The 23,193-nt window shown below is 46.5% G+C and overlaps 5 protein-coding genes across 5 annotated transcripts; 4 read left to right on the top strand and 1 right to left on the bottom strand.

Moving 5' to 3' along the window:
- The first annotated feature begins 9,167 nt into the window (after positions 1 to 9,167).
- LOC117898969 (trypsin theta) lies at positions 9,168 to 10,283 on the top strand. The gene has a single exon (XM_034808709.1). It carries the CDS (start codon positions 9,202 to 9,204, stop codon positions 10,180 to 10,182), a length of 981 nt encoding a protein of 326 aa, XP_034664600.1. The 5' UTR covers positions 9,168 to 9,201; the 3' UTR covers positions 10,183 to 10,283.
- Positions 10,284 to 10,335: 52 nt separating this feature from the next.
- Positions 10,336 to 11,238, top strand: LOC117899293 (seminase-like). The gene has a single exon (XM_034809205.1). The coding sequence runs from the start codon at positions 10,336 to 10,338 to the stop codon at positions 11,236 to 11,238; it is 903 nt and encodes a 300-aa protein (XP_034665096.1).
- Positions 11,239 to 11,385: 147 nt separating this feature from the next.
- On the top strand, positions 11,386 to 12,287 carry LOC117898970. Its single transcript, XM_034808710.1, has one exon. It carries the CDS (start codon positions 11,400 to 11,402, stop codon positions 12,270 to 12,272), a length of 873 nt encoding a protein of 290 aa, XP_034664601.1. The 5' UTR covers positions 11,386 to 11,399; the 3' UTR covers positions 12,273 to 12,287.
- Positions 12,288 to 15,867: 3,580 nt separating this feature from the next.
- LOC117898971 lies at positions 15,868 to 16,549 on the bottom strand. Its single transcript, XM_034808711.1, has 2 exons — positions 16,500 to 16,549; positions 15,868 to 16,432 (listed from the first exon to the last, which is right to left on the bottom strand). Exons 1-2 carry the CDS (start codon positions 16,525 to 16,527, stop codon positions 15,957 to 15,959), a joined length of 504 nt encoding a protein of 167 aa, XP_034664602.1. The 5' UTR covers positions 16,528 to 16,549; the 3' UTR covers positions 15,868 to 15,956.
- Positions 16,550 to 17,298: 749 nt separating this feature from the next.
- Positions 17,299 to 19,668, top strand: LOC117898965 (putative polypeptide N-acetylgalactosaminyltransferase 13). Its single transcript, XM_034808706.1, has 7 exons — positions 17,299 to 17,474; positions 17,532 to 17,692; positions 17,749 to 17,927; positions 17,983 to 18,446; positions 18,618 to 18,787; positions 18,994 to 19,182; positions 19,246 to 19,668. Exons 1-7 carry the CDS (start codon positions 17,355 to 17,357, stop codon positions 19,661 to 19,663), a joined length of 1,701 nt encoding a protein of 566 aa, XP_034664597.1. The 5' UTR covers positions 17,299 to 17,354; the 3' UTR covers positions 19,664 to 19,668.
- Positions 19,669 to 23,193: the final 3,525 nt, after the last annotated feature.

Consider the following 23,193-nt stretch of genomic DNA (forward strand, 5'->3'; position numbering starts at 1 on the left):
GTGACACACACACACACCCACACACAGCGTCGGTGGCAAGGCCATTTTATTTATTGCCTTGCCTGGTCGACACTTCTCTCGGAGCCACTGGGCACTGCTCCCACTCAAGTGCTTAGCCTCAAGCTCAGTTTTTTCCTGGGCCTGCATAATACCCCACTTACTGCAAAGTTTACAGATAATAATCAGTCCCGGTCACCGTTGTTTAATAATCAATGAGAACGGCAATTCGAAATTAAGCAGCTTAGGTCCGCGCGTCGTATAGGTAATCGGATTGGATGGCAGTGGCGGATGGCGCTGTGTGGGTCTTATATCTATCGATTTTATTGGATTTTACACGATAAAATATCTAGAATTTCCTTGCAACGAACCATCCCTAGTTTCACTGCTAGGCAGCTCCAGGCACAACTGAAGAAATGTTGGTTCCCTCCATCTCGCTGACGTGCCCTGAATATGCAGGCATTACCAACACCTAGGCCACATTCAGGGAGCGCTCCCCATTGGGAGTTTGGGACCTTCTCCAGGCATGCAAATGCAACACAATGTTGCCCGATGTTGCACAATGGCAACTAATCAGCTTTTTGCGAAACATGCGCGTGTTGCCGTTGCCTCCGGTGGTAATGGAATGATTTGGCTCTGGATTTGCCTGCCATTCTTCCTGCAACTTTTCAGTTGTTTCACTTTGGGGAGCGCAGTAGTGCATACTTGTGCCGACTCACCTTCCCTCGCCTCGCCTCGCCCCGTCTCGCCGCGAAAGAGGTAGGGCACTGAACCATTTAGAGGGTGTACCAACCCCAATCCCTTTTCCCCATCCCCACCTTAACACTATCCTGTGAAATACTGCGAGCAGGAGTATGCCTCTACCTTAACCACCCTGCACCACTCGTGGCTGTGATTTATTTACCGTTGAAATTATCTTGTTTTGCGGTTTGATGCATCGCATTGCCAAAGTAACTTTATTTTGCACTCGAAACCTTTTTGCACTGCACCGCGCACAGATAAAAATTTACGTTTCGGCTTTCATTTTCTTTTTGCTGCTGCTGCTTCTGCCGCTGCTGGCTTTTTTTCCCCCCACCTCTGCCGGCACTTTGTGTTGCTAACTTTTCAACTAACGTCGACTTGGGTGAAAATTGACTTTGGTGCGAACTGGGAAATGGGTGATGGGCCGATGTGCACTGGGAGATGTGAATCTGGGGATGGTGCTCCATCTCCATCTCCATCTGCACATCCAACCACTATCCTAGGCGTTCTTTTAGTGCATAAAACTTTTGTGTTAGACTATCAATATTTGCGCCTGTGTGGGTGATGGGGCTATAGCCACTCGTTGTTTCCGTGGCTGTCTGACTGTTTATCTAGCTGCAGTTTCAAGTTTGTGTGCATGCTGCGGCCAAGGATTGAGGATGGAGCACGGAGCGAGCTGGTTGTGTGGCAAAAACGCAACACTTTAGTTTAATTGGTAACCAGGCGGATTGTGTACATTTTTAAGTAAGAGTTAATATTTAAGAGCGAGCCAAGTTTTGCTAATTTGACACTTGAATTCGCAAGTTTGGACACTGCACCTGAAAGCTCTGTAAACATTTTCAGTTAGAGGCTCTATTTGCCCGGCGGTTTGGTGGTTTGAGGCAGCCCACAGACATGAAAATCCAATATCAAAGCCAGCCACACATCACAATCACACTTGCACTCACACAATTTTGCACACAGGTGAGAGGAGAATTGCGGAAACACCAGCTAACCCAAGTAATGCTTTTGTGGGTACTTTTTCCATCCCCCCTCCTCACGACTTTTCTGGGCTTAAACACGAGATGCTAATGTGTGTGTGACACTCTGTGTTTATCATGCTTAAATGGCTTGCGCAATTATAATAATCCCGCCGTGCATTCTGCCAGCCACCAAATGGAGCCACACTGCGGACACTGTCCCATGGAGCAGACACCAATATTCGTTTTAGTTCAACACTGAGAGAAAATCAGCGAGATAAGTGCAGTACAGGAGGAGTATTAGTTAAGCGTTTGTTGGAGTTTTCCCTCAGTGTTCGCTCTAAATTGTGAACAATGGTCGTTCATTGTAATCGTTATGCCATTAAAACTGTCAACTCTATTTGCAAAGTCTTCAAAAATCAATTGTTTATATTTGCAAAAACCAAATCATCGGAGATTAACGACATTAAATATTTCATTGTGCTTTAATGGTTATTTTTGCATCTCAATTGAATATGATGCATCCCATTGTCGTTGCAGATTGTGTGCTAACTATTTTTGTTTGTAATTTATTTGAAAATTGAATATAAATTATTTGCTAAAAAAAGCATTAAAACAACAGAGAGAGGGAGAGAGAGAGGGCGAGAGAAAGTGTGGTAGTGTTGAGGAAGGCAGGCCGGGGCATAGAACAATGACTTAAACAAGGGACACCGACACGGACACGGACACGGACATGGCTCTGTAATTTTAATTAAAATAAACAAACGAACAAAAATACGAGGGTGAGAAGTGCATGATCGGTGCTTACACATGTATACATGTACATATACATATTTATATGTATGCATGTATGTCTCTATGTATGCAGCATAGAAGCCAGAACTGAACTGATTATATTTCAGCCGTATCGTACAACTTTTGGCCATAATTGTAGGAGGGTTTTTGTTTACTTGTTTGTTTGTTTGTTTGCTGTAGCTGTCATTATAAATTTCATTTTAGTCTGAACGGAAGTCGGTGTGTCTGCGTGTGGGCTTACCAGTTTTAATGAGGTGATAATGGTAGTTCTGGTGGGCAGAAGCAGCGAACAAAGGCCCATTCTAATTGGAAAAGCAAAAACTAGCGACGTACGAGTATTTGGCAAATCAATAATGAATGCATTTAAATAAGCCCATGAAGAAACGATTGCAGCGTGAATGGAATTTCAACTCAAAAGACTTAAAGGCCCTGTTGTATGCCATAATTTGACCACATTCGACCATTGATGGAGTTACAGGTCAGTGCAGATGACAGCTATGACTGCGATGACGGTCAGGATGATGAAGATGTTGACGATAATCACGATGTTGGTATTTGCGTATTAGTTCAAATTCAATAATAATGCCAAATGCAAAACAGAAACTAATTGCAATTTGCATGTATGTAAAGCTGTAACACCAAAACACACAACTGTTTATTGAGTTACTTCGTAATTACAATGGCCAGGCCACACCGTCCCAAACATTGTTATAGTTTTTGGTACAGGGATCCCCCCAGGGGCTGCTTTGGACATGGCAACCATACACTGTGGCAGCCCGTGGAAGTGCAATCAATGGGCAATGGGCTCTAATTCTAATGTGCACGAATGTGCCAGGAAACACAACTCGTAAACCGCAAATACGGCTACCAATTCAAAAGCCTGAAAATGCTATTCGAAATTAGTTATATTCAGCTAGCAAGTCTTTTTTGTGTAGTCCTCTAAAGGCATGGCAATAGGCTACTCTTCGGCCAAGTATCACCCCATTCATTATGAGTAAGGCAGCGGCTATGCACACCCCCCAAAGCCCACCCACCCTTGGCAACGTCCTCTTATGTAATGAGCTTTCACATCTCCTCCTGCCACATCCTCCTGCCGCGCCCCCATTACCGGGAATGACTATTGAAAAACGGTTGACCAAAAATGACGCGCAAATGTTGGCAACATTAAATTAAAGCGTCGTAAACGGGGCTCAAACCGCACGCGAAAATTTATGCATATAAATCAGGCAACGTGGCCCGTTCGCTGATTGACGTGTGGCAGGCAGGCAGGCAGGCAGCCAGCGTCTCACCCGGCAAACTACTGCTAATTTGTTGGAGGCCAACACACTGCCACTGCCACTGTTTCTCTCCGCTATGCGCTCTGCGCTCTACGACACAAAAAAGAGAGGTATTCAAAACAGGCAAAACAAGGCAAACCAAGCCAAGCCAAACCAAAGCAAACAACAGCAGCAGCCAGCAGCCGGCAGTCGGCAGTTGGCAGCAACTGGGAGGAAAGCTGGCGAAATGTGCCGAAATTCCATCAAAGCGACGTTTTACGGATAAAACATTTGCATATTTTGATTGGACACGCCCAGTTGTGTGTGCCTAGTGGGCGAGCAAACAATGGGGCAATGGCTACAGCACCAGCATTGGCACCCGCTCAGCTCCTGGGAGGGTTTGGCATGCAGCTAACAAACTGCGACGTGCGCTAGGCTCAGACACAGACCACAGCAGCAACAACAACAACAGCAACACGGTGGCAACAATACAATGGGGCAACTTCTATGGCGATAAGGGACACAAAGGCTGAACACGCCCACTGTCCGAGTCCGAGTCCGGGGACCGGGCAGCGATGGCCAACTCCCTGACTGGTCTATCATGCGGCTGACGTGACGTGACGCGGCAGCGATTTTTACACTTTGCACTTTTTTCACAACTACCCTGGACAGCGAAGGTATATCTCTCTCAAAAGTTGTAAAGTTGTTCCACTTGTAACTCAAAACTCATCCAGTTCCTTCCACAATTGACTTGAAATCGAAGACAGAATATATTTTTGTTTACAGATTAAATTCAAAGATGTTCTTTAGTCGACTACTTGAAACTTTAACAACTTTGATTGTTGCTGAATATTGCTAGTCAGCTGCTATTCTTTTTTTGGACGGCTTTTTAGTAGCGCGTTCCACTTTTTGCGGCACATTTTGGCAGCGTCGCGCCGTCATCCGTCCTCGTTGTCGTCGTGGGCAATAAATCTTCATTTTCGCTATTAAAATGTTGTAATATTTTCGCTTGTTTTTTAACGCTTTGCCGATTGTCCCCGTTCCTGTGATATAGCCGGATGTACGAGGATATGCGTGTGTATGTATGTTTTAGAGCCATAAATAAAAATAGAAAATAAAAAATTGAATTGCCAGTCGTGACAGCAGCCGCTGGTTGCCTTAGTTTTGGTTGCAGATTTTATTTTATTTTTGTGGGTGCCGCCTAGATTTTGTGATTCTAAACGGATTTATGCTCCCCCGTAATTGATCTGTTAGCCGAAATTGCCAGGGCGATAAGTTCTGCGATGGCTACTTGGCTTTAAAGCCCAACAATCTGTAGCTGGTCAGGCGATTGTTGATGTCATCATCGCTGAAGCAGCATTGTACAGGGAGAGTAAAGAGTAGTGCACACATTTACTATTTACCCTTTGCCATTCACCATTCGAATATTGTTGCGCTGTGACTCTTATTGCATTAAAATATTTGACACAATTGCAAGCTTTATGGCAATTTGCAAATTGCATGACGACCCATGGTGTGCCTCTGAGCCACGGTTCAGCCCTGCCTCAGCGAGAAGGGGCTTTTGTCAGTTGCCCAGATTTCGTCAGGTGTGTTCGCTGTGCGAGCTGTGTCATTTTCCATAATTTCATATGTGACAGTGCGTGACAACATTTTGTTGCCTCGCCTTGCATGCAAGTCAATCAGCTAACAGTTACTCCAGGGGGGAGAGGATAAAATATTGAAAAGGAATTTCATTGTGCATGTGCATAAGATTTAAAGATTTAAAATAGATTGGAAAATATCTGAAAATGTTTCAATATATTTTTACATTGCATTAATCTACTGAAGAAAAGTATTTCACGTTTTGGTACTCCTAAAAACCTACAAATCCTACAATTCTTGTAAAGGAATTTCATTTTCATGTGCATCAGCTTTCAAGCTTAAAAACTCCTGCAAATCTGAGTTCTTTCGTTTTCATTTTGAACTAATTGATGGATCTCTGTACTACTCTTTGGATATCAAATTAACCCACTGAAAGTTCTGCACAGCATCTAAAGCCAAGACCTAGTGGAGGTGGGAGTAATCCAACAAAACTCAATTCATTTCGGAGCTAAGGTCATAAATCAAAGTGTCTAAAATGGCATACATAAATTTTCATACTGTAAAAGGCATTTGCAATGAAATTAACACGCTTCGAAGCAAGACTACGCACACAATACATGCATAGATTCATAGACGTGAACACACACACATATGTACACACACATACAGACACTCAGAGGCATACTCTCATGTACATATGTATATCGTTTGCTGTGATTAATGCAACGCGGCGTATGCGGAACATTTCGCTGGCTGTCTTTATTAATGGACGCTGATTTGCACATAAAGCAAAACACATCCATATGAGCTCTACGATAAAATGTAGCCATGGAAAGCTCCTCGCGAGCCTGCTCTGGCGCCTGGCGAATGCGGAGAGGGAGTGTGGCACATACAAGGTGCTGGGATTAAACCTTGAGCAGATAGCTGGCTCCAGCTCCTTGTTGCTAGGGTGCCGCTGGCTTGTGGCTTCTTGGCTGGTGCTGCTCCTTCTGCTCCTTCCCCGCATGCTTAAAGAGCAGCCTGGGCATTGTTGTAGAGTCATTAAGGTGTAAATTATACCACTAATTAGCCATTAAGTAGCGAACGGGAGCAGGCAGCGTTTAAGCACGTAGATGCCAAAACACAAACGAGTTCTATGTCGTGTGAGGGACTTGGAACTATGTATATCTGGGCAATAAAATTTAATGAGCATATAAAATGTTAGAATGAAAAGTAAATTCCGCTTCTCCTTCGCGTCTGCCAATCGAACGCAGAAAAATCCACAGCTTAAAGGTGCGTCAGGATTATCAAACGCACTCCAGAGACAAAAGAAGCATCCGAAGACAATCCAGCTGCGGACAAAGTGTGTGTTTGTTTGTACTTAATCCTCTGCTAGTAATACTCAAGATATATGTATGTATATATATCGTGGAATGGAGCTACAACAAAGCATGTGCGAGAAAAACAGGAGAAATAGTTTGAAAAAATATTGAATTCTTGAGACATAAACAAAGTGAAGAGGAGCAGAAGGAGGAGGATGAGGAGCAGTACAACTCCGGGAGACTATTGAAGCAGAAAATCGAAAATTTATACAAACATGTTGAAAGAGCAGGGCAGAAGACCAGACCAAAGCGGAATATAGTGGAACACAGGACTGGATTGGAGTGGATCGAACGCGTTCGGGAAATGTGCAGCGGCGGCAACAAAAGGAACAGCGCATGTCTATGGCCAATGTGTTCGAATGTGGGTGTGTGCGTGTATGCGTGTGTGTGTGTGTTTGCCATGGCTAAATTTGCATTTATTTTCCGAGGGTATGTTCAAATGTGCAACGAACTGTGCTTGAGTAGAAGACAGCCAGGAGAAGAGAACACACACTCACGACCATCCCAACCACCACGAGACCATGCAGCATTGCAATCAAAGACGCTACCGCTATCGCAACTGGAGCTCTAGATATTTCTACCGCTGCTGCTGATGCTACTGCTGCTTCTGCCACATTCCACCCGGCGGCAATTCGTGTCCATTGCAACTCACTCTTTTGCCGAGTCCATGTCCAAAGAGCGTAAGACGAATGCACAGCTGACCCTGCAGCCAAATCTGAGCCTGAGATGTGGCTCCTGCTCTGCCTTTGATTGCTTTTAAAGCGTTCTCTGCTCGAAATTGAATTTGCCATTAGTCGTTGGCAAACTTGTAAATTCAAATAAGCTCATAGCAGCCCCCCCATGTGGCAAAGCTTGTGTTTTTGATTGCGTCATGCTGCATAATGAGCTGCAAAATCTTTGCTCGGCTTACATGGCGTGTGAGTGACATTTAATTTGCCGTCGACAGCATCAGAATAAAACAGTAACGAAGCCCTCCCATGGATGAGCCCTTGGTCCAAGGCATACTCGTCGAGTGTGTATTTCAGATACTTCTGCAGAAAGAGAGAGAGAGAGAGAAAGACAAACTTTAAGGAAACAAACAGTCCAAAAAGCCATCCCTATAAATAGGTTTAGTTTTGGATTTCGCACCTCTGTGTCTGCTTTCCTCTCCTGCAAATGGAGATTATTTATTAGAGGGGCCCGCTCGGTTCTCAGGAGCACTAAAGTCCAAAGCTAAAGTCAGTGGCAAAACAGGAGCCGGCATACGCATTTTACAGCTAATAATAAATGACCCGAGGTGGGGTTGTCGTCGGCCACGTTTTTCAACCGGGCACGTACGCATAAATTTCGACAAGCACCAGGACACGGGGCTGGTATGGGAGTGGAGCGGAATGGACCTGCAACATGTGTTAGGGGCCCAGACCTTTTTTCCGAGGCGTCAGCCAGGTGTGTGTGTGTGTGGGAGGCTGCCTCCAGTTTCATTGCCGGCTTCTGCTCCGTGTTCCCCGTGCGTCAGCCCATAAACATAATGACCAGCTATTATGGGCACTGACTCTCGGCTTACAGCAGGCCCGTGAACATATGCTTGTCAGTCAAGTTATGTGCCAAGTGTAACATATTTTAAATAATTGATGAGCGAACCCGATCCGATCCGACCCGACAGCAGCAGCAGCGCGTCTCCAAAATGCAGAGCCACATTTGCATGTGCGGCAAGGTCCTTTGGCTTTGGCTGCCCATCAATTAGACGCACTCGTTGCCGCCGTCGTAGCTGCTGGTTCTCCTGTCACTTTTTTTTTTTTTTTGCACTCGGCGCCAGGGCCAGATGGAAAAGCCTTTGGCTCATCCGTTTTCTTTCCGCTACCCTCCGCATACATTACAAACACTTCAATTTCCGTCTGCCAGTCCACTTCAGAGCCAGGGATTCCGAATCAGTTTTTGCAACCGTCCCTGCCTCTCATTCCCATGCCCATTCCCAGACAGCTATAATCAAAGCAAATTAATTATCTATGTCCTTCGTTGTACGGCGGTCTCTCTTTTTTTTTTCCCTGGTTTTTCTCATCTTGCGTATACCTTTCAAGCCTTTCATGTCCGGCTGGTGGGTTGGTCGGTTGGTCGACTGTCGTCTACTAGCTACGATGGCTGGACTATCCAGGATGTCTGCAAAAGGCAAGAGTTAAATGACAGCCATTGATGCCTGGTTTATAATTCAATGTGCAGCTACAATCTGTGAGATATGCAATGACCGACCGACCATCCATGTTCTTTGTCCTTCCTCGGAGCACAGAAATGTGCTAGAAAAAATGCCAAATACCATAACAATGCCAGACTTCAAAAAAGGAGAGGATAAAGAGGTGAGACATGGCCTTTCATCAAAGATTTTAATTAATATTGCTGCAGGTGCTGCCTCTGTAGCAGAGCTTCCACCCCAGATGCCAGTGGAACTAATTTTGTTAGTTCCCCAAATCCCTTTAGCCATGGCTGAGGGCATGCAGTCGGGGATCGGAGCGGAAACCATATCAATCTTGGTTGGACATGTGGCTTAAAAGCACTTATCTGTTGCTCCTTCTGGGCCTGCCATGGAGCAGGGGCAATTGGGTGAAAATCTACAAGGAGAACTACCACCGACCAACCTACTACAATCCAAGCCACAGCAGAGCGAATCACGTGAACTACAATAGCGCTCAGATGGATGCGCGCGACAAAGCGCTCAGCCCTGGAATTATGAGAACCGGTTTCGATCCGAGCGTGCACAAGTCCTACTACGTCCACATCTACTACAAAGGATCGGTCTTCTGCTCCGGGGCACTGATATCGCGCCGCATGGTCATCACATCTGCCCGATGCTTCCTGCCCCCAACTACGGAGCCGGTGCGCGAGTACAAGGCCAAGTATATGTCCGTTCTGACGGGCCTGGACATTGGCCACGAAACCACTATGGTGCCGCACGCTGTGAACGCCTTCTATATGCCCGGCCACAAGGAGAACGGCACGGCAAATGACATCGCTTTGATCTCTCTGCGCAAGAAGTTGCCTAGCGGTACATATCGCTACATTCCGCTCTATCGCAAAATACCCAAGGCAGGAGACAGTGTCCAAATGGCCTTCCTGGATCCCATGGAGCACGCCATAACACTCTACGAAACTAAGGTGGTAGATACGGAGCGCTGCAAGCGCACCTACGAGGAGCTGGGCTTCAAGGATTTCCCCTTTGAGCCGGAGTACTACTGTGTGAGCAATGTGAAGCACTCGAAGAAAACAGCCTGCAGCACCCGACCGGGTGATCCCCTGATCATAGACAATCAACTGGCTGCGATCAACATCTTTGGCGAGCACTGCGACGAGGAGGAGGACTCCGACACCATGGACATATATTTCGGCATCAGGCACACCATAAAATTCATCCAGCTGGCCACGGATGCCCTGAGGGCCTTCACGGGCACGGGTCCCTTCAATGTGTCTGCCCAGACGACAACCCCGTCGGCCATTGCCCTGGCCATGCAGGAGGGTAACTGAATGTTTTGTTGATTGCAAATAAAGTGTTAATCAATCAATTACCTGTGGCCTAAAGCAAAGCTAAACGGATGAGAGCGTGCCCAACCGATTGGTTAGACTTACACGGGGAGAGGCCATCTATGGTTGCAATAGTTATTGGACCCACGTCGAGCCATGGCCATGTCCCGCTTGCTGCTATTGCAATTTCTGCTGATGCTCGCTGTCATGATGGTTTGGTCAAAGACAAAGAAACCCACGTACCACTATCATCGCTCTCTGTACTCTAAGTATGCTGCCCAGCATAATCCCCGGATACAGTGGGGCTACAAACGCCATCATCCTGTCTATCCGGAAGTGAAGGCTGCACCTGCATTCGGCACATCCAAGGAGCCCCAGATCAAAATTGGTTCGTCGGGAATGCAGGTGCCTCTGCACGATCTGCTCGTACGCGTCTACAACCACGGGGAGTTCCTGTGCGTGGGCACCCTCATAGCCGAGAGACTGATCGCCACAGCAGCGACCTGCTTCGTCAATGTGGAGATTCGGGATCTCACAATCAAAACCTACACGAACGAGGTGATGGAAGTAATGCAAAAGAACACCACGAAGTATTTCAAGTTAGATAACAAGTCGCTGTTGAGCATCCTGGAATTGAAGCATTCCGCCGCAAACGAATTTGTGACAACCAGCCAGGCAAAGCTGTGCGACACCACGCTGCAGCCCAGGTTCGTCGTGGAGCTGCCCACCTACATACGCACCCGTCACAGTGTCCACACGCAGACCACTGAGGTACTGCCCTTGGAGGAGTGCCGGAAACGCATGAAGGACCCCAGCGGCAAGGTGATAACTGACACGATGATTTGTGTGAAGAACAGAAAGTACTCGGCCAAGTGCCAGAACACCTTTGGCAATCCCCTGATCTACAATGGCATGATCTGTGCCATCAATGTTATGGGCCACAACTGTCCCAAGCCCTTCGGGGTCGACGTGTATGACATGCTCTACAATGCAGCAGACTTTGTGGGCGACAAAATGACGTTCATTGCAAACGCCAAGCTGGATGATGATATAGTCTAGGCCCAAAGGTGGTTAAAAATATACTTTGAAAAACATTTGGCTCTTTCGTTCTACAACGCTTGAAACTTAGCAAAACGAATCGATTATCCATTGCAATCTTTTCTGGTCTCATAAACACTTTTTCAATCAGTATCCAGCGGATACAGATAGAGATTGCAGCCATGTTGCCTTGCAAGCTGATCCTTCTGGTCAATGCCTTGATCGTCGTCTGCCTTGGCCACGTGGAAGGTTCTAAAGGAAATGAATTTAGAAAGCACAAACTGAAATACATTAAGGATGACTGGCAGCCTCACTTCGGCTACAATAAGGGGCATTATGCCTTTGAGCATAAGCATCGCTACAAGGCCCGATCGACCACCGTGAAGGGCCGCATCCATGGGCAAACTCCTCTGGATGACTATGTGGTGCGAATAATGGTCGATGGGAAGCTCATCTGTAATGGGATCATTGTTGACACGCAGCAGGTGCTAACCGTCAGCACCTGCCTCATAGACGCGCCGTTGGATAAAATGTTGGTGAAACTGTTCGATGGCTCCCGCTACAAAGCGACAAATAGCAGTGCGGCAAGGAGCTACGCGACGGGAGAAGGTGAGAAGCTGCTCACTCTCATCAAGCTGGGCACGGAGCTTGATGGACAGTTCAAAAAACCACCGCCCATGTGCCGCCATCGCATCAGGAGCAGCGAGCCTGTCCAGCTGTGGACGTGGAATAGCCGCAAGACCTACCTCAAGAAGAATCAAGTCTCCCAGGTGTTGGATGCCAAATGCAAGCGCCAGATCAATGACATGAGTGGTCTTGTCATCAAGAACTACACCAGTTGCGTGGTCAACACCCAGTCTTCCAAGGAATGCCAGAGAAATTTCGGGCTGCCCTATGTCCATGATCACAGCTTCTGTGGCATGAACATTCTGGGGCACAACTGTCCCAAGGCCAGCAATGCCGATGTCTATGTGCGGCTGCTCGACGAGAAGCGATACATTAGCGAGAAGCTGAACATGGTTCGCCGTTCGGGCATCGACAAGGAGATATTCTAATCAATTTAAATTAATATCCATGAATATAAAATCAATTTGAATGATTATTAGGAATATGTTTTGTATTTCAATGATAATGTCTTTAGATTTCATTTCATGAGGGGTTGTTGGCTCATATTTGTAAATGATTCCAGCAAAAAAAGTTCAAGCTCCTGAAGATCAAATGAAATTGTGACATTAAATTGTTCTGCCTCATTTCCGTTCCTGCCTGGCCTGCTCTGTCGATGTTCAATCAAATTAATGAAAAATTGCTACCGCCGTCGAATCAAAGTTCCCCAAAAGAAACATTAAACGCGCAGACGCTTAGGCACAGGCGCAGGTCGGGGATTTGGATTCCTTCTCAGTTTCATTGAGAATACCAAAACCCACTAACAAAGAGCAACAAAAAAAAAATAAAGAAAAACTTGACAAAAACTCAGAGCACAAAAATGAAGTGGCAGCAGGAAAAAACCTTTTGTATTGCAGCGATAATGTCATCAACTAAAGTACTCCGTCGGGCATAGTGAAAAGTTCTAGTCAATCGCAATAAAGCGCAAAATGTTACACAGACTACGACGCGACGGTAGAGAGGGGACAGAGGGGGGCTTAGTGAATTTGAAAGCGAGGCATGCATAGAGGGAGAGTGAGGGAGAGAGAGGGAGAGAGTGACGAAGTGTGGGAGATGTTGACAGGTGCATGGGAGCTGTGTAAACATCATTAAAATGGTTTTTCTCGTTGGCCATCTACCTCATGCCTCCACTACAAAAATCGAAATGGAAAATCATTGAAATTATATTTTCATCCATGTGCACAGTTTTTTTTTGCACCCCAAAAGAGGATGTGAATGCTTGGACCAGAATAACGTCTCTCTGGATACACTATATTTGGGATTTGAATTAGAAATGGTATAAGATTGATAAGGGTATCAAATGCTTCGGCCCCCAAAGTAAGCCTTTTTTTCTAGCTTTTTTCCATGTTGAAGTTAATGTTTTTCCCCTACATTATGTAGACTGGGTGAATGGAGACCCAGCAGAATTAGCCACATATCACTTTATGGCAAGAGCACTTTGTTAAATTAAACTAAATAATTCAAGGGCGCGACCACAGTTCATAAAATGGCGGCACAATAAACAAATCGCAATCTTTTCTTTTCTTTTCGTAAATATTTTTAACCAACAAACATGCGGCTACGCATACGCACACTCACACACAAGAAACTGCAGTCGGATATGGAAATATATGAAAAGAAAAATGCGGTCGTCTGCAAAATGAAAAAAAACGAGCCAAAAAAACAAAACAAACGCGTGAAAAACTGAAAAAACCCGCAGAAGGCATTTGTATGTGTGCGCACGTCCTTGGAATGTGTGTGAGCGTATGAGTGGGTGTGTGAGTGGCTGTGTGTGGCTGAGTGTGCGTAAAATTTTACGATAATACGCAACAATTTCGAAATGAGTGCACCCTGCTAAGCGGCAGGCAGGCTTTGGCCGGGTCGCTCTGTGGAGCATTTCGAGTGCAAAGAAAGCAATTTCCTCAATATTCTTTATGACCAACAGAGGGAGAGAGACAACGAGCGAGAAGGGGAGAGAATGCCATTCTCTCTCTCTCTGTGGCTGGTTTTTGCGATGCTTTTGTTATTATTTTCAAAGTTCCCTAAGCCGCTTGCTAATAAAATTTTAGAAGCAAGAGACTGGCAGTGGGCTTGTTGTGCTTTGGGCCTGTTCCAGGAGCTGTTTCTGTGCCTCTGTTGGAGGCTGTTAACATTATCATAACGCACACAGAAACACGCATATGTGTGAGTGGCCATATAATAATCATGGCTACACACACACAAACATATATATATGTATAGACTCTGGCAGACATTTACATGCCACTTAGGCATTGTCGCCCCGCTTCTTTGACTAGCGTTGCGTATACGCCTCGCGGTGCCTGGTGAGTGGAGCGTTGTGCGTGTGCCTTATAATTCATTTATTGGCATAATTTCGTTTTATTTTTATTTGTTTTACGGCTTTTGCGATTGCCTTTGATACGACCAAAGGCAAAGCGACAGAAACAAGCAGAAAAAAACCAAAGGACGAGAAAAACGGCAAATTGAAAACATATTGAATATCGAATGTTGTCTCCTTGGAAGCCCCCGTGAATTGGCTCGTCTGCCTCCATTAATTGCTAAGCTGCACACGCGACCTGGCATACAATTAGGAAGACGCCTGCGGAAGGCACCTCCTGAAGGAAGATCCACCTCCATTACAAGGCACTTTAATTCACACAGCCAGAGAGCATAGATCACGCCCGGCTTAATAAATTCCCCTGCCAAGCAACCGAAAACAAAAGAATCTTTGGATGTCGTTGCCACTCAGCGGGGGTGTATGTCTTACCTGCATTCACTGAGTGGGCTTAGGGGCAGCTCAACGAGCAGCAGCTGGATCCCCGGCGACTGTCTGGGCACGAGGAAACGTGACTGGAAAAATGCATTTCCGATGCACGTAAGAACTGGGCAAAAAATCTACCACGGCAAACCGAGAACGGAGAGGAAAACGAGAGGCACGTAAGTCAATCAGCAACTGGACGGTAGCCACAGGCACAGAGCCACAGTTCCAGCTCTAGCTACAACTACAGCACCAACAACTAAGTATAGCCCTAATGCAATGCGGAAGTCACACTCCAATTTAGCCGAGCAGGAAGAGGGTGAGGGCTGAAAACAGGGCGCCTGATTTTGTTGCTAACTGAATGAGTTACTTCCGCTTTGCCTAACAATTTTAAATAAAATCACATCAGAGCAAGAGCACACCCGCCGCCAGAGGATAGCCCATGAGGGTCGGAGGGCAGCAAACAACGGGGCACGGACAGACACTGACCAATATGGACAATGGTCTAGTGTGTGGATAGCAGTTGTTACCACTGCCATTGCCTTTTTCTCCTCTTTGTGCTGTGTGCTGTGTGCATGGCAACCGACGTGGGCCTTTGAAATATTTATGGCAGCAGCAAAAGGCCATAAAAAAGGAATGCCAATATGCGAGTGGCGGAATCAGAGGCAACGGCGGGCTCAGTCGGTGCCAGGCGACCAGGGAGCCCCGACCACTTAATCTCAACTCAATGAAAGTGCTGGCCATTTGGTAGCCAATTTAATTCACTCCAATCTGACACCGGCACTGACTCTGTCTCTGGCTCTGACTCCTCTTTTGTATGTACAAAGAGCCGTCTCCTTATTAATCCTCGATTCATCAATTTATTTGCCATAAACTGATTGGCATGGAACAGTCAATAGACTACATATATTTGCAGGTCTATCACATTATTATGTTTCGCATGCGAATCAACAGCAATTACTTCCATGAAAAGCAAATAAAACAAACCAGAATACGATAGAACGCTAATGGGTTTGGGCAGTTTGGTGGAAGTTGGAAAATAGTGCAAATCATTATAGTCAATTAATTTTTGCCCAGGCAAAAATATGAATTGCAAAATATTCATATATAATCGTACGTTTCAGGCAGAGGGCAAATAATGCAATTACATGCACGTACGTAATGCAATACTAATGTAATCAAATGAGAAGCGTTCCCTCTACCTGAAAATACCCTTGAAAAGCCAATGAGCAGTTCAAAATATACTTTTATTTTGCACTCACAACATCACTTGGTAACTAATTGTAACTGATTCTTGATATCTGTGTTGTGATGTTTTAATTGGGAAGCTAAAAACCACTTAATGTAACAAGAACGCTTCCAGAAGCTGTGCTATAATGCAGAGCCCGGGAACCGGCTTGGGTATTTGTCCGGTCCGAGACAGACCTAGCTTGCGTCGTATTCTGTGAAGCCTTGATTCTAATCTATTGATCAAGTCTTCAATGCCAACCTGAACCCAGCCTCTGGTTGAAGGAGCTGGTGTTGTGGTAGGAGTAGTTGTTCTAGGGTAGTCTGGTATTATGATAAACTTTGGTGATTCCTTTTGATGACAGAGTGTCAAGAGCTCTCTGAGGACTGTTCGCACTGTCACCCTAATGGGGCTCTGCTGAGCTCCCAAACAGATCTGCACTGCTGTGTCCACATCGGCAATCGTTTCTGGATCAACTCGGTCGTTTATATACGTTTCTCTTGCTCTTTCGAATAGTATTTTCAGCTGGATCACGTCAGAGTCGACAATGGCTTTTGAATTATGAAAGAGCGTAGTCAGCAGGACACCTAAGGATATTGTTGGAATTATAGTTGTTTAGTTGGAGCAGATTCCCAATAGTTGGCAGTATCATACCGTAAAGAATCGTCACGTAAAGCTTCATGTTTCCTATATGTTAATAGACTGAATGGAGCCCAGTATAATGCACATATTATATACACAAAATCTTGATTCGGCGCGGGTGGTTCCACATCTAATCGCTTACGTCGTAACCAAAAGTATTATCCACGTACATATCTACAGTTGGACTTACAAGGTCAAAATGCTAGCTGTGAAGCCCAAAAGTTTTACTCGATTTCACGCTCCCAATATACCTTTTGTCTCACGCGTACCCTGTACAAAATGTTGCTCATACACGTATCAATATCATTCACTCGCAATTCGTTTATCACTTGGATAAAAACCTGTGAATGTTTGACAGAAACTAACTCCAATGGCTATCGGCAACGTACGTTTGCTGAGGTGTCTAAATCGCCACAACAATACCCCCCATGACCCCGTCTACCCCCTCATCCACGGACATGACAGCTCATGGGTAATAGATAGTTGCCGTGTGCTGCAATTAACACCTTGCGAGCTGCACACAAATATTTGCCAAACTTATCGAGCATTTATCAATGACAAGTGTGACAGAACACGGTCGATACGTGTGTGGAGCGGAGGGGAAGAGCAGGTCACGAATGTGGCATTCAATACAATCGCTCTACTCTCTGCATGTGACGACACAATCAATAATATCGAAAAATACTTCAACAGAAAACCACAAATGTCTTTATTGGAAGCGTTCAGCTGAGTAAGTCGTGCCAAAGGTGCCAGTGGAGGCGAAGCGTGAGACCCCATTGTAAATGGTTTAGTTTCGGTTCGATTTCCGCGTCGATCGGCCACCATTTGCGGCGCTATGTGGAATTGCTTTAGTTCTCCATCTATGCCATGTCCGGCTGCATACCCCATCACCGGCTGCAATTGTGCACGATCTTTGTCCTGTGTGTTGTTGTTTGCCAATTTATGCTTCTGAAGATCCTGCTGCAGAGGGAAACCTTCAAGGGCAGAGTGCGTAGACTTGAGAATTCAATTAATATGTGTTAATGTAAATCGTATTCCGTTTAGCTGCCGATTCATAGGGATCATGCCAAAGAGGAACGTCTGTTTGGATGGCGAGAGTTCATTTCGCACACACCCGTGCAATCGGCGTCGTTTTACCAGTACAATCTTCAGCTAAGTGATACATTGGGTGCAATACGAAGTCTGCCAAGAACTCGGCATGAAAGGTGAGTAGAGGGTGCTTTGGGGTCTCTTATATATTCATGATTTATTCGCTGGGCAGCTGCGATTCCCTGCGCACGTACTACCTGCCACACTCCTCTCGTGCCAAGGTGAGTGTTGTCATCTGCTTTCACAACGAGGCCCGTTCCATGCTCCTGAGAACGATCATATCCCTAATCAGCCGCACGCCGGAGGATTATCTGCACGAGCTTATCCTCATAGACGATGCCAGTCGGGATGGTGAGTCTCTGAACTTAATCGAATCTTTGAATATTTCTTCACTTTTCCGATTTAGTTTCCCTGATTGAAGACCTGAAGGAGCTTATGGTCAAACTGTATGCCACCCGGAGTCGCCTGACGCTCTGTTTCATGCGCAATCATGAGCGCCAGGGCCTGATTTGGTCACGCAACATGGGAGCCGAGGCGGCCACTGGCCATTACCTCCTCTTTCTGGACAGTCATTGCGAGGTCAATGAGGCCTGGCTGGAGCCCCTGCTGGATCGACTGGCGATGAACGCGACGCTGGCGGTGAGTCCGCTGCTGGACCCCATTGACCCCACAACCTTGAAGTACAGCAAGGGCAACGAGCTGCTGAAGGGTGGCTTCGACTGGAGCCTGCACTTCCACTGGCTGAAGCGCGAACTGTCGGCGAAGGAGGCACCCGAGCAGCCCTACCAGAGTCCAGCCTTTGCGGGTGGCATTCTGATGATCTCACGCGACTGGTTCCTTAAGCTTCGGGGCTTCAACTCCCACTTGAAGGTGAGGACTAGGGCGCAAAACCCAATTAACTTGTGCCAACTGCGCTAATTGCTAATGTCAGAGTGCCCATGGCAGAGTTCAGAGTGCTCTGCTCTGCTCTGCTGTGCTCCACCCTGAGTGACGCTGGCAGCCACAACAATTCCTCTAGCTGGCTTTTTGTCTCTCTTGCAGATCTGGGGCGGCGAATCCATCGAGCTAGCCATTAAATTGTGGCTTTGCGGTGGACAAATTGAGATCGTGCCCTGCAGTCGAATCGGACACATCTTTCGCCCTCGACATGCCTTCGACTTTCCGCCACAGTTTGACCACGAGTCGAGCACCGCCCAGGCCACCTATCTACAGTAGGTTTATGGGTGCATTGAGGGTATAAAAGATTGGATTGGTTGGGTTTGTGTTTGGGTTGGGGCTGGGGCTGGGGCTTAGGTGTGAAATTGACGCACCGACGATTGGTATTTTTCAATTTATTTCAGCGCAGTATTCGTTTAATATGAACATTCCAATCGCATGCTGATTGAATCCCCATTCCCTCCCTTTCCTTGTCCTGCAGCAACTCAAAAATCATAGCCGAGTCCTGGCTGGACGAGTTTAAAAATATGTTCTACGTACTCAAGCCGGCGGCCAGGCAGATTCCATTGTTTAACACCGTGCAGGACGTGGACCTCAACCGACAGCTGAAGCTGGAGCTATGGTGTGAACGCTTCGAGTGGTATCTGCGGCATGTGAGTCCCGAACTAAAGTGAGTTGTTTCCAGACAGTTATTCGTGGCGTGTCACTTAATCAAAAGAATCCTTCATATCAGGGCGCACTTTAACGAGCTCTCTGCAATGGGCACTCTGAAGAATGGTTATCGCTGCCTGCATACCAGACGCACGGACAGTTTGTCCAAGTGGGAAGTGATCCTGGACAGCTGCTACCTCAGCGACATCACAGAGTGGAGACTGCTCCGCGAAAGCGGACAACTCAGCACTGCAACCGAACGTTGCCTCGGGGTGGAGAAAAACTCAAGGCCCCCTCTACTCACCATTAATCCCTGCAGCAAGCATTCAGCCAAGATGAAGGCACAACGCTGGCTGCGACGGGGCACACAGCTGGTGCATAACGAGACACATCTCTGCCTGGATAATCCGCTCAAGAATCAATTGGTGCTGAGCCCTTGCCGATCCCTTTCAGCATCGCAGTCATTTCAATTTGCATTGGAAATGGAGAAGCAAATATAAACGTGGCTAATGATACCGATACCGATACTGATTCAATGAGCAGGAGTAGGAGACGGAGCAGCAGCAGGAGTATGAGACTCCTCCTCCTCCCGAAGGGAAGAGCTTAGTTCGCGGGGTTGAATGAGACTTGGGATTGGGGCTGGGGCAAGGAAAATCTCGTGGCATGCAGGTAAATCAAAATGCTGACATGTTGTGCTAATCTCTGTGAAACATTTCCGCCGCCGCCGCCGACGCTGCAGCAGCAGCAACAGAAGCGGTAGAGGTAGTGGCAGCGGCAACCATAGATTACCCGCAGACGGGGGGAAACAGTAAATTATGGCGCCATAGATATACGGAAAGGTGCAGTACTCTTCCCTTTGCTGGATGGCTTTTTTGCAGTGTGCCAGGTCTTTGTCCCGGGGACGGACGACTATCAAGACTCCGCTCGCTTCCTGTCGCATTCGTCACACGAGACGGGACACAATGGGGCAGAGGTATGGCCAGATAAAAGGAAGCGGCGCTGTGCGTATTGTGCGGCTTGTTTAGAAGGCTCTGTCATCAGTCAGGGAACAAAGGACGGGCACTGAGACCGGGACCGGGACTGGGGCCGCTACTGGTTTTCCTTCCCTGCAATTGTTGCCGGGGCAAGGAGTCGCAAATGTAATTGAGTTGATGACAATGCCACTGACTGCCCAGCGCGCGCTTCCGGCAATTTTGATGGCCTCCGGATGCAGTCGACAAAAAGCAAAACCAAACAAAATAGAAACAGAACAGCAGTTCATGGTGTGGCAGTGTCAGGAGCCGCGAGAGGGGTAAAGAGGGTGAGCGGGAATAACTGTAGTGCAACTTGCAACTTAAGATTTGTTTTGTTTCACCATTCTTGTGGTAATAAAGCGTAAAAGTTAATTTTGTATCTCAACAATGGCAACAAGTGTGTCCAGAGGGCTGACAAGTTTGGTGCTGGAGTCGGGCCTGGGGCTGGGGCTGCGACTCCGAGTAGTATTTCCTTTACAATGGAAATTGCTGTGGCAGCTGCAGCGGCGCGTAAAAATCACATTTTTCATGGAACTTAGCAAAAATAACACAAAAAAAAATAACCCTCAACTCTGCAGTAAGGAAGTCTAACAAGTTGCAGCTTTGACTGTGTGGCCATGACCACCGACCCATCGAGCCACCGAGCCACCGACCCACCACTGTAACGTCGCGGAAGCGGCGTTTAGTTATAGTAAAGTTATGGCCGCCCCGCAGTTTGCGCAGTTTTATTGTCCTGCAACTGCACCTGCAGGACACAATAACACGGACTCAGAACTGGACGCTGAGACGGTAATAAAACGGTGAAGCACTAGAAAATTTCATTTTCTATAAAGTTTCACCAGGTAATTGCTTAAATTCCTAGACCACTTTAAGATGCCCCGTCAGAGTCGGCGTCAGCGTTGGCGTTGGCGTTGGCGTTGGCGGGTGGCTAAAATGGTGCAGTCCTTGACTCGAATGCTTTGGCCATGTTTGGTTCAGGAATTTTGTATTGCTTTCAAAAAGTTGCGCTATCATTGAGTGGCCAGAGCCGGGCTCAAGGACGTACCTTAATTATGAACAGATGAACGGCAGCAGGGATACGCCCTAGTCACAGTCCCTAGTCCGTGCTCAGGCCATGGAAAACTTGATTATTCATTTGAAGACTCATTTTATTATCTGCATAAATCTTTGCCGAACCCACGAGCCAACCAACTTTCTGTTTACTTTGGCCCCACCCAGAGCAGAGGAGGGTGGGGAGAATAAGACAAAAAAGAATCCATCATTCACTGGCGTGGGTGGCCGCATTTAAAACATCTTGATTAAAAAACTAAAAAAAAAATGGAGAGTCGCGAGTGGAAGGGAGAGGGAAAGGCGCTCTCGGTAAAATGGTAAAATGAAAGCCAAATGCAAACTCAGCGCATTCTAAGTGAGCCAGAGGAAAAACAAAAAGAATATTCGTGAAAAAATGAAATGAGCGAAGGCTAAAAAACTTATAAGCCGCAAGCGTAAAGCGAAGTTACGGACCGACCGAACCGGCCCACGGAGGCGGAACAGCAGTCAAAAGGGGTGGCTAACGGCGGCTATGTGGGCTGCTTCACTGAGAGCACCATTTAAAAAGGGATTTCAAAATTAACGTCCATCAGGCAAGGCAAGAAAAAAAGTCAATTTGAATGATTAAATAGCAAAAGCTGTGTAAAAGTTATGTCGCCGGCTCTCCATTGGTTCTGGTCGGATCTGCTTCTGTTTCTGCTTCGGGTACCAGTACTGGGTACTGGGGCAGGGATTCAAATCCCATTTCCATTCCCCTTTCCGGATGAATCTGGATCCGGAACCGGGACCCACCCAGAACAGCAACAACAGAAAAAAGCGATTAGTGTGGTCTTTTGTGTGGCTTAAGTATCGCCGGTGCTTATTTTTTTCAGGCACTCTCATGCGGATTTACATTTATTAATTCTTTTGCGCCGTCCCTCGGTGGCGACAGCTTCCTCCAAAAAGGGTCAGACTTGTAGGGAATGGAAGCTGCACCCAAAAACGGAAAGCTATATGTATATGTGTACAAGTTGACGCTGTATTCTTGCTGGTAAATAAAAATATGTGAACGTTGGCACAAAAAAGCGATAATCCATCATTTTCAGCACAAGTTGACTGCGAGACCATGGGAACCTTTCTCATCCGTAAGACCAAAAATGTGGGACTACTTTTAAAACTTTTACTGAAGCTTCCTGCTGATGGGGAAGTTGGGCTGTCAGAATAGGGTCAAAATCAGTTGTAGTCGCATCAAATTTGACAAGTTTTCTATCCAGTTGATCCACTGTTGGCGTCCCTGGTGAGCCTTGTAATCCCTGTCGCATGATTATGCCAAAAATGAACCAATCCCACGCAAAAAGGTTAAGCGCAGTGTCCCCGTAAGATTGGGCGTGTCGGTCTTTGCCGTTCCCTCTACACGAGTACGTGTATATGTGGATGGATGGATGGATATGGAAGGAAGCCTTTTGTGCACTTCGACGGCACCCAAACATTTTTGACGCAATGAAATGATTTTGATGAAAAATTAAAAAGCATTTCAATCACGTCGAAAGTTTTCTGACATCCCAAAAATTGTTGCTCCTGTTGGATGAGGGATGGGATGGGTGGGAGTTGGAGTCGGTATCGGAAAGTGGTTTTGGGCGGATCAAGTTTACCAAGTACAAGTTTGAAGAGTTTGAAGCGCTTATGTCTGGCAGGCATTTATTCAGATGCTAATTTAAGTGTGCGCCTGGAAGAATGCTTTCAATTTTGTGTGTGGAATTTCCGTACACAACAAGCTGCTGCTGCTGCTGCTGCTGCTGCTCCTGCTCTGGCTGGTCGCCATGTTATGGGCTGAGAGGATTTTAATCCCAATTCAGCTGCCAATGTGTGGGAACCCTGCTGAAGCACACCTGTTGTGTGTAATCTTTGAACCAAAAATAAATTTGAAAAGTACGAGCATTAAAACTGAAAATTATGCATGGTATTTACTGATCTGAAATAAGCTCAAATTGTTAAGCACACAACAACAT

Source organism: Drosophila subobscura, chromosome O (genome assembly GCF_008121235.1).
Source record: "Drosophila subobscura isolate 14011-0131.10 chromosome O, UCBerk_Dsub_1.0, whole genome shotgun sequence".
NCBI classification, from domain to species: domain Eukaryota; kingdom Metazoa; phylum Arthropoda; class Insecta; order Diptera; family Drosophilidae; genus Drosophila; species Drosophila subobscura.

What these genes read in the sequence shown, in the direction of transcription:
- LOC117898969 (XM_034808709.1), top strand. Translation starts at nt 9,202, where the DNA reads ATGTGGCTTAAAAGCACTTATCTGTTGCTCCTTCTGGGCCTGCCATGG.
- LOC117899293 (XM_034809205.1), top strand. Translation starts at nt 10,336, where the DNA reads ATGGCCATGTCCCGCTTGCTGCTATTGCAATTTCTGCTGATGCTCGCT.
- LOC117898970 (XM_034808710.1), top strand. Translation starts at nt 11,400, where the DNA reads ATGTTGCCTTGCAAGCTGATCCTTCTGGTCAATGCCTTGATCGTCGTC.
- LOC117898971 (XM_034808711.1), bottom strand. Translation starts at nt 16,527, where the DNA reads ATGAAGCTTTACGTGACGATTCTTTACG. An exon ending in TTACGTGACGATTCTTTACG is followed by an intron (nt 16,433 to 16,499) that starts GTATGATACTGC and finishes CAATATCCTTAG; the next exon opens with GTGTCCTGCTGACTACGCTC.
- LOC117898965 (XM_034808706.1), top strand. Translation starts at nt 17,355, where the DNA reads ATGTCCGGCTGCATACCCCATCACCGGCTGCAATTGTGCACGATCTTT. An exon ending in CCAAGAACTCGGCATGAAAG is followed by an intron (nt 17,693 to 17,748) that starts GTGAGTAGAGGG and finishes TTCGCTGGGCAG; the next exon opens with CTGCGATTCCCTGCGCACGT. An exon ending in AGACGATGCCAGTCGGGATG is followed by an intron (nt 17,928 to 17,982) that starts GTGAGTCTCTGA and finishes TTTCCGATTTAG; the next exon opens with TTTCCCTGATTGAAGACCTG.